The 9249-nt window shown below is 42.3% G+C and overlaps 1 protein-coding gene across 2 annotated transcripts; it reads right to left on the bottom strand.

Moving 5' to 3' along the window:
• Positions 1-644: 644 nt before the first annotated feature.
• Positions 645-8204, bottom strand: prkx (protein kinase X-linked). Of its 2 annotated transcripts, XM_078796620.1 has the most exons (9): positions 7600-8204; positions 7221-7389; positions 3879-4142; positions 3587-3706; positions 3330-3425; positions 2851-2908; positions 2153-2230; positions 1047-1205; positions 645-907 (listed from the first exon to the last, which is right to left on the bottom strand). In XM_078796620.1, the coding sequence occupies exons 1-8, from the start codon at positions 7718-7720 to the stop codon at positions 1080-1082; spliced, it is 1032 nt and encodes a 343-aa protein (XP_078652746.1). In that variant the 5' UTR covers positions 7721-8204; the 3' UTR covers positions 645-907; positions 1047-1079. The 2 variants fall into 2 exon arrangements, with proteins under 2 accessions (XP_078652746.1, XP_057908552.2); XM_058052569.2 differs by having other exon boundaries at positions 645-1205.
• Positions 8205-9249: the final 1045 nt, after the last annotated feature.

Genomic DNA, 9249 nt, shown 5'->3' with positions numbered 1-9249 from the left:
GGTGCATCCGTTTTTGTTCACTAAACAATCCAGTGTGAAATGCCGTTGACAGATTAAAATGCATTTCTTTTTCTGGTCGGGAATCAGGAACGCCGACCACTTGAGCCTGATGGTTGCATCTTTAGGAATTGTAAACAAATGTGGCTTTGCTAGCAAGTAGACAGAGGAGCAGAGCTTGGGGAAGAGCAGAGTTTATCTGGCTTCCAGACACGCCCATATGAGGAAGTCCGTCCCTTTGTGATGTCACAGAGGCGCGGACTTCCTTATTAATTAATTCCTTTTTAAAGATTAAAATAGGCATGTTTTGACTAATAGGCCATATTCAGCCACGTACAGCACAATTTATTCATATATTTTTGTGAAAACCGTGATGTAGTGAAGTCATGAAATTCCAACTGCAACATGGCAAAGGACGAGTGTAGTTAAAAATACAAATATGAAAAAGATTGGTTAAAAAAATGCTGACATAGAAGCATGGGACCGTGTTTCCCTTCCACAGTTGCATGTTTATTTTCTAGTCCAGTCATTAGGGTTTGTCCTTTTGAAGTTTGAATAAATCCGTCAACTGTATTCGAATCCGATCCGAATTATTAACATCCATTTTCATTCTTTTAGACATCACCGTTTAAAAACAAAAAAAAGTCTTTGCAGGAGACGAGAGCACCTCAAAACCGCCAACTCTGTAAGATCACAAGTGGGTTTTGTAGTTTTTCCACACATGCCACAAATGGACTACAAGTAAAAAAAAAAAATCACAATTTCAAGTGAAATTCCCCCAAATTGGTAGCAAAAAACATAAGGCACCGCTTTGTTGCCTTTCTTAAAACAATAAAAGTAGTATTCCTCAGAGTACTCGCTTCTGGCCAGATAACAGTCACAGGGTTCAGAGGTCACAAAGAAATACATCCTATCAGAACAGGACAAAAATATAAAACATTTAAAAAAAGAATAAGATTGTTCAACCTAGAAAGTAACAGTCTTGTTTTTTCTGCTCAGAAAAGATACTAAAAAAAACAAGGTAAAGATGAATCAAATATTTAACTGACTTTTTTTGAAATTATGAAGAAAACGCGAGGGTGTCAGAAGTTACTGAAGATTTCCAAGTCTCTCGGTGGAACAGACGGCTCTTTTTCCCACTCGTCGTTGGTGTACGCTTCAAAGTTTGTGGTGTCGCCTTCATGGGAGACTTTGGGAACGATGGGAGGCTGTGGATTTGCACATTTAAATCATTTCAACGTCGCAGGCAAACGACGTCCATGCCAGAGTCGCAACACAAAAAGACGAGTCAACTAGTGGTCCTGTCAGGCAGTCCAGTCCTGCCGGTTTACGGCGTCCCCTGTTAAAATGTGTTTCGTGCTTTCACCAATGAACAAAGAAAAAGGCCAATTTTGGTTGGTAAACAGGAGCCTGCCCGGAAGGACTAGACTTACACTTCATTGCCCGAGGGGCAGTGACAAGGAAAGTCATCACCTAGGACGGGTCGGCAACCTTTACTATGAAAAGAGCCATTTTACCCCCTTGCCCACTAAAAAAAAAAAGAATAGCCTGAAGTCACATTTTGGGGAACCAAAGTAGTTCATATAGGAAAAGACGAGTACTCTTGCTAGTATTGGAGATAAACTTGTTGTGTCTGCTCATCCAATCACCAAAGACGTGCATTTTCCCCACTCGGGTGTAAAAAAAAAAAAATATTCGAGCATTGCAAAGGCAGCCACAATGGCTCCGAGGCCGCGGGTTGCTGACCCCTGACCCAGGAAGTGAAAATGAACATCATAAAAAACTCCCAAACAAGAGACACGCCCACCGATATTTGCCACCCTTTTGGTCCTAACTGCTCAACTGTCGCCACCATCACTCAGGATAAAGATGATTGATTGATGACTAAATGCTAGAAGGGTCATGGACGCCTACACGGACAGGAGGATTTGGTGATGCTTCCAGACCATCCTGGGACATTACATGATATATACGTATACATAGTCAAAACCGTCTCATTTTCATGTGAATTTCATTGATTTCTTTTCAGGACTGCTTCATTACTGGGGTTAAAATTAACCAACCATAAAAACTGATGGACTTTTCATATTTTTGCAACGGGAGTAAACTTCAAAAAATCAAATACTTTATATTGCATGACTGTTTCAAGGCTTACCTTCATTCTTCTCAGAGGAACGGTCTCCCAGTCAACAGTCTTAAACCATTTGTGTTTCTTCACATCTTCTGCTCCGTTCTAAAGTAACAGAAACAAAAAAAGAAACTCATGACAAGCACACCTGACTGTTGGGATGCCATCAGCCACAGCGCATTTAGCTCGGAAGCGAAAAAGTTCATTTGAAGGTGGATGAGGCAGTTCATGTGTCATGAACACATCGTCAACACAACACAAACGCTAAGTCAAGGGTCTCCAACCAGTGGCTCATGACCTACCAGTATCTCCTAACTACTTCAAGTTGGTCCCCAAAGGTTGATTAATTTATTATCACCTCATATACCGTCAAATTTACAAAGTGGGGTTTGGCAGTAGTCCGGAAGTCCTCTGGAGTTTGACCAATCACAGCGTAGCGGGCGTAACCGGAGACGGACCGTGGGTGGAATAAATTCAAACAGATGGTTTTGGAAATCCAAGGAAACACAACTGGAATAGGTACAGATTCTGGAAGATCTAGAAAGTTTCTGTGCGGGTTATTGTGTGTAGCTGCCCACAATGACCACAATAGGTACACTTTGACAATAAAGTTTCATTTTTTGCTCAGTTGCTCAGACTAATAATTACATTTTTAATGATCTGAAACATTTAACAGGCAAACAGTTTAAATTGGTCCCCCCCCCAAAAAAATAACTTCAACCCACCTTCAGGTTGCCAAGTCTTCTTCCTCGATCAACCACCAGAAACTTCTTGATGACGTCTCTAAAGGTGGACACAAATAATTATGAGTCCGGGACAGTCTTCTGGCACTACCTACACCGTAATAGACCAACAACGGCACACAAAAATGTTTTATATGGAAAACTTTTTTTTTTGTTAAAGTCTGTTTTGGTTTGAGTCAGACCTTCTGGAATTGATTATTAATGTTAACCAAGTGAACAGGTGAAATGTACAACATACATGTACCCCTGTTTAAAAAGACCTATATTTTAATGTTTATGTCTTTATGCTAATGTTTTTTTTCGGCAAAGAATGAAATTTCCCACTTTGTGCTGAGACGCAAAAGCTTGCTCTTGCTATGGATGCACTAGCTTTGGCAATCCAAACACAAGGAGTGTGAACACGATCTACCGCGAAATATACGCAGCACGGATGCTCAGAGCGAGCAAAGTAAAAACCTCACTTGACATAGAAATCCAGATGACGTGGAAAGTCCAGTTTTCCGGCCAGAATTTTCTGGTAGATCCCAAAAGGATTGTCATCAAAGAAAGGTGGATACCTGAAGAAAAAAAAGGACTTTTAGCATGTAACACAGTTTGCAGCCAAGCAATAAGAATGCGTTTCTTTCACCTCAGTGGCTCTGAGTGATGTCAAAATAAACGTGACCTGTGCCCCCCGCCCCACCACCACCACGCAAGGTGTAAACACGGCAGTACGCACCCTGCCAACATTTCGAAGATGAGGATGCCGAGAGCCCACCAGTCCACCGCACGGCCATGACCTTTGCTCTGGATGACCTCGGGAGCAAGATACTCTGGAGTGCCGCACAGAGTCCAGGTTCTATTAAGAAAACCAAACACGTGTCAGGCTGCTTTTCCCGTATGCTATGATTTAAGTGTGTGTGGTGTTTTAGTGCTTTTCGGACATTTGAATAGTGTCAATACAGCCATGTGGTAAGTAAGCATTTTAGGTATAGTAATGGATGCTAAAATCATGATTTTACTATCCTGACCTCTCTGAAAGCTTCTTGGCAAAGCCAAAGTCGGTCAGGCGGATATGTCCTTCCCTGTCCAGCAGGATGTTCTCCGGCTTGAGGTCGCGGTACACGATGTCTTTGGAGTGGATGTATTCGATAGCACAGACAATCTCCGAGGCGTAGAAGAGAGCAGTGGCGTTGGTGAAGCGGCCCCGGTTGCGGAGGTAGCTGAAGAGTTCGCCGCCAGGCACGTAATCCATCAACATGTATAGGAAGCATTCATCGTGGTGCGTCCAAAACCTGGCAAACAACAAAACGCAATAACCAATAACCTAGTGGCCAATGGCAAATACTACATTTCTATTATTAGCGTATATTGTATTTTGCTCTGTGATTGGCTGACGGCCGGGCTGAGTTGTACCCCGCCTCTCGCCTGTTGTCAGCTGGAATAGGCTCCAGCAAACCCCTGTGACCCGAGTGAGGACAAGCGGCATAGAAAATGGATTGATGTATTTTAATTAGGGATGTGCTATGAGTATCATTACAAATAATTATCAGCTTGATATCAGTATAAAAATGTGATATAGATTGATATCGGTATCTGATTTTTTTTTCCAGATCATGAAAACCGTTTTTAAAAATGCCATCTACAACACGTGTTAAGCTACACGGCTGATATCAGTATCGGAACTTCAGAGTTGGACAATATCGGCATATCGGACATACCTAATTTTAATTCATTCAGTCAGTTAATTTTGCCATTTTTATGCTTGAAAATGCTTAATTTAATACAATTACCTTAAATAAATATGTTTTTTCATTAATAATAATGCAAAACGGCGGCACGGCAGTCCAGTGGTTAGCGCGCCGACCTCACAGCTAGGAGACCAGGGTTCAATTCCACCCACAGCCATCTCTGTGTGGAGTTTGCAGGTTCTCCCCATGCATGCGTGGGTTTTCTCCTGGTACTCCGGTTTCCTCCCACATTCCAAAAACATGCTAGGTTAATTGGTGACTCCAAATCGTATGGTATGAATACAGGTATGAATGTGAGTGTGAATGGTTGTTTGTCTACAGTGCAGCCGGAAAGTATTCACAGCGCTTCACTTTTTCCACATTTTGTCATGTTACAGCCTCATTCCAAATTGTATTAATTTAATCTCTTACCTCAAAATTCTACACAAAATACTCCATTATGACAATGAGAAAAAGTTTTTTTTTTACGTTTTTTGAATTTATTAAAAATAGAAAACTAAGAAATCACATTTACATAAGTATTCACAGCCTTTGCCATGAAGCTCAAAATTGAGCTCAGGTGCATCTTTTTTCCACTGATCATCCTTGAGATCTTTCTACAGCTTAATTGGAGTCCACCTGCAGTAAATTCAGTTGATTGGACATGATTTGGAAATATAATAACTGTCTATATAAGGTCCCACAGTTGACTGTGCATGTCAGAGCACAAACACCAAGCATGAAGTCAAAAGAACTGTCTGTAGACCTGCGAGACAGGATTGTCTTGAGGCACAAATCTGGGGAAGGATACAGAAACATTTCTGCTGCTTTGAAGGTCCCAATGAGCACAGTGGCCTCCATTATTCGTAAATGGAAGACGTTTGGAACCACCAGGACTCTTCCTAGAGCTGGCCGGCCTTCTAAACTGGGCGATCGGGGAAGAAGGGCCTTAGTCAGGGAGATGACCAAGGCCCCGATGGTCACTCTGTCAGAGCTCCAGCGTTCCTCTGTGGAGAGAGGAGAGCCTTCCAGAAGGACAACCATCTCTGCAGCAATCCACCAATCAGGCCTGTATGGTAGAGTGGCCAGACGAAAGCCACTCCTTAGTAAAAGGAACATGGCAGCCCATCTGGAATTTGCCAAAAAGCACCTGAATGACTCTCAGACCATGAGAAACAAAATTCTCTGGTCTGATGAGACAAAGATTGAACTCTTTGGTGTGAATGCCAGGCGCCATGTTTGGAGGAAACCAGGCACTGCTCATCACCAGGCCAATACCATCCCTACAGTGAAGCATGGTGGTGGCAGCATCATGGTGTGGGGATGTTTTTCAGCAGCAGGAACTGGCAGACTAGTCAGGATAGAAGGAAAATGAATGCAGCAATATATAGAGATATCCTGGATGAAAACCTGCTCCAGAGCGCTCTTGACCTCAGTAGACTGGTCATGTACCTTCACCATATAGACAGTAGACATTAGCACACAGCCAAGATCTCAAAGGATTGGCTTCAGAACCACTCCGTGAATGTCCTGGAGAGTCCCGACTTGAATCCGATCGAACATCTCTGGAGAGATCTGAAAATGGCTGTGCACAGACGTCTCCCATCCAACCTGACGGAGCTTGGGACTTATTGCAAAGAAGAATGGGCAAAACTGCCTAAAGATAGGTGTGCTAAACTTGTGGGATCATATTCAAAAAGACTTGAGGCTGTAATTGCTGCCAAAGGTGGATCAACAAAGTATTAAGCAAAGGCTGTGAATACTTATGTAAATGTGATTTTTTTGTTTTCTATTTTTAATAAATTCAAAACATGTCAAAAAAAACTTTTTTCACATTGTCATAATGGAGTATTTTGTGTAGAATTTTGAGGTAAGAGATTAATTTAATACAGTTTGGAATGAGGCTGTAACATGACAAAATGTAGAAAAGCGCTGTGAATACTTTCCGGATGCACTGTATATGTGCCCTGTGATTGGCTGGCGACCAGTCCAGGGTGTACCCCGCCTCTCGCCCAAAGACAGCTGGGATAGGCTCCAGCACCCCCGTGACCCTCGTGAGGAAAAGCGGTAGAAAATGAATGAATGAATGAATTAATAATGCAAACAAAACAGTAATAAATGAATTACTTTCCAAAACTCGTGATGGAGTGAGGGGGTGATGACCTTGATGTAGGGTTGATAGCTTTGTATCTTATAAAATCAAATACATTTTTGCCAAGTTGACCTTGAATTTTGAAAAATACATCGGCATATTCAAAATGAAATATTTTTTAAAGGCAAAACAGTTCTCATGATAATAATTTTTCATTTTTCTATTTAATATAACCTGTTTAGTTGAGAATCTGTGTTTTTTTTCAGACTGAATTCTTTTTAACAGTTTTTCCAAGTTCAAATCATTTCACATGCAGACTTTTGGCCAGGTTTTCACATGGCGGATGGGGGTGGGGCGTGTCTGCAACAATTGAGAGGGGTGCAGGATCTAGACAGAGAGCCTAATAAACAAGGTGATGGCCATAGGAACCACACCAATTAATCTCAACACTGCATGGTGTGTTGAATAAAGACATGAAATAGCCAAAACCAAGGCGTACACTAACAAACTACGGTAGATGCTGGAGTGTCTACGGTTGGGGAAAAACTCACAGTCGAATGAGGAAGGGGTGGTTGACTTCTTTCAGCACAGCTTTCTCATTGTAGACGTGCTGCTCCTGCTTAAGGCGGATGACGTCAGGGATCTTCATCTGCTTCAGGGCATAAAAGGTCCTGCTCTTTTTCTCCCGTACCAGAAAAACGCGACCAAAGGTTCCTGTACCTGAGAAGGGGGGCATGGTGTTTAGGCTCTCATTGTTGCTATGGCACTCTGCTGTTTTTGGACACCAGGATCTACACTTCCACAAACAATGTACAGCGTGGGTACAGTGTTGTACCAATCTGAGGGTTCCCACTAGGTTGTCAATCAGTGTAAAGTACAATGCAAAGTACACACACAATCATACACAGGCTATTCACTTTGTCAACTCACCTACAGTGGCGACGTTCACCAGGTCATCTAAGCAAAAACAGTTCTGGCCTGATGCTTCATTGGTGTTTTCTTTGGAACAATTGTTCTCATTGCTGACGGGGTCTGGTTTTGAGGACGCCATCAATAACCTGCGAGGCTAATTTGTTTTATTTTGAAACAGTTTCCGATACAAACGCCATGTCATCCATTTATTGTGACTCGATGCATATGTCACATTAAAATAGGACACAAAAACCTACAAATATGGCGGCGGTGTTTTTACTAACGGACAGTATAAACCACAAACTTTTCGGTAAAAAGGACAAAAGAATTTGATGACAAGCAAGCAGCTAGCAGGTTAACAAACAAGCTAGCCGTTTAGCCCTTGGCGTCGTTAAACAACAGTGTCCGGAAGTAACATTACAGCCCCGACATCTCGATAAAGCCCGTGCCTCCAAAGCGTCAAAGTTACTCGTCCTCTGCCATTATTTTGATAAAAAAACAAACCTCGCCCAGGTCGGCATCAACCCGGTTTGGGTAGACGGGTTGCGGATGTATTTATTGTGGTAGCCGCTACCCTTTCCTGCCATTTCCGGGAGGCGAGCAACTGATAGTACGCGACTGCCCCCCACAGGGCTCTGAGTGTCATAACACTCCTGCCGTATACCGGGGAACGTCACTTTAGTAGTGCCGTTGTCGGTGTTGACCCTTGACCACTAGGTGGCGCCCAAGAGCAATTAACTTAAAATGTACTTAAAACCTACTTCCTCTCTGCTGTAAAATGTCAGAGCCCCGCCATAATAGGTATGTGAATGATCAATATTGGCAGTAATGGAGGCACCCCCACATAAAATTTAGCTTAAGATCCCATGGAGGCATGGGTCTGCCCTGTTGGCCACAAAAGTACATATTGGCCCAGCATCGCAATTACCGTCTCCATTTCCTTGAGCTGATGACCTTGACATCATCATTGATTTGGACAGAATCGGTACTGGATCGATACAAGTATGCTGAGCGTACTCCGTAATCAGAAAAAAAGCCGAAAGAGACAAACAAACTGTAATATTTTTCCTCCAAACGCTCCAAATATGTTCTTACAAGAAAAATTAAAAAGTTAAAAGTTAGTGACAGATCGATACTATATCGTGATGTGTGTATTTTGTTGATATTGTTCCATCACCGCAAGTGGCGCCTTAATTCACAAATCGCTATTATTAGCATTTTGCTTCACTGCCAGCAAGTGGCGCCAGTATCGACCTCTGGTTTTGCTACAGGCAGCCATCTTCAAGAGGAATGTGATGTTGGGTTGCTTGGCAACTGGGAGGGAGGAAGCAGGTGGATGCCGACTGGAAGGAGGTGGGGGTTGGGTCGCTCAGCTTGTTCACATCGTTCTTCTTCCTCTTTTTCCTGCCACACAGCGTGGATCAAAATAGAGAGTAGCGACACAAAGGGTAGTACCAGTATCTGATCAATATTACCGTGATGACATCGATATTTTCCAAATTTGATTATAGAAATATGTTTTTGCTGTATTGTCGACAGACATATTTGTATTGTTTAATTTGAATGAGAGCCATATTTTCTGTACTTATTATTTTGCACTATACTTTATTTTGCTTAACAATTTTATGCAGTAAAATAAAATTACTGTATTATTTTGTTATTGCTTTA

Source organism: Doryrhamphus excisus, linkage group LG15 (assembly GCF_037039965.1).
Source record: "Doryrhamphus excisus strain RoL-2023G ecotype Guam linkage group LG15, RoL_Dexc_Guam_v1.1, whole genome shotgun sequence".
Taxonomy (NCBI): domain Eukaryota; kingdom Metazoa; phylum Chordata; class Actinopteri; order Syngnathiformes; family Syngnathidae; genus Doryrhamphus; species Doryrhamphus excisus.
The sequence above is the reverse complement of the archived record's forward strand: the minus strand, read 5'-3'. Positions and strand labels throughout refer to the sequence as shown.

Coding starts and splice junctions, on each gene's coding strand:
- prkx (XM_058052569.2), bottom strand. CDS start 7,720: ATGGCGTCCTCAAAACCAGACCCCGTCAGCAATGAGAACAATTGTTCC. Junction 4,143..7,220: donor CACCCCTTCCTCATTCGACT/GTGAGTTTTTCC, acceptor GTTGTTTGCCAG/GTTTTGGACGCACCACGATG. Junction 1,206..2,152: donor TTCCTCTGAGAAGAATGAAG/GTAAGCCTTGAA, acceptor GCAAATCCACAG/CCTCCCATCGTTCCCAAAGT.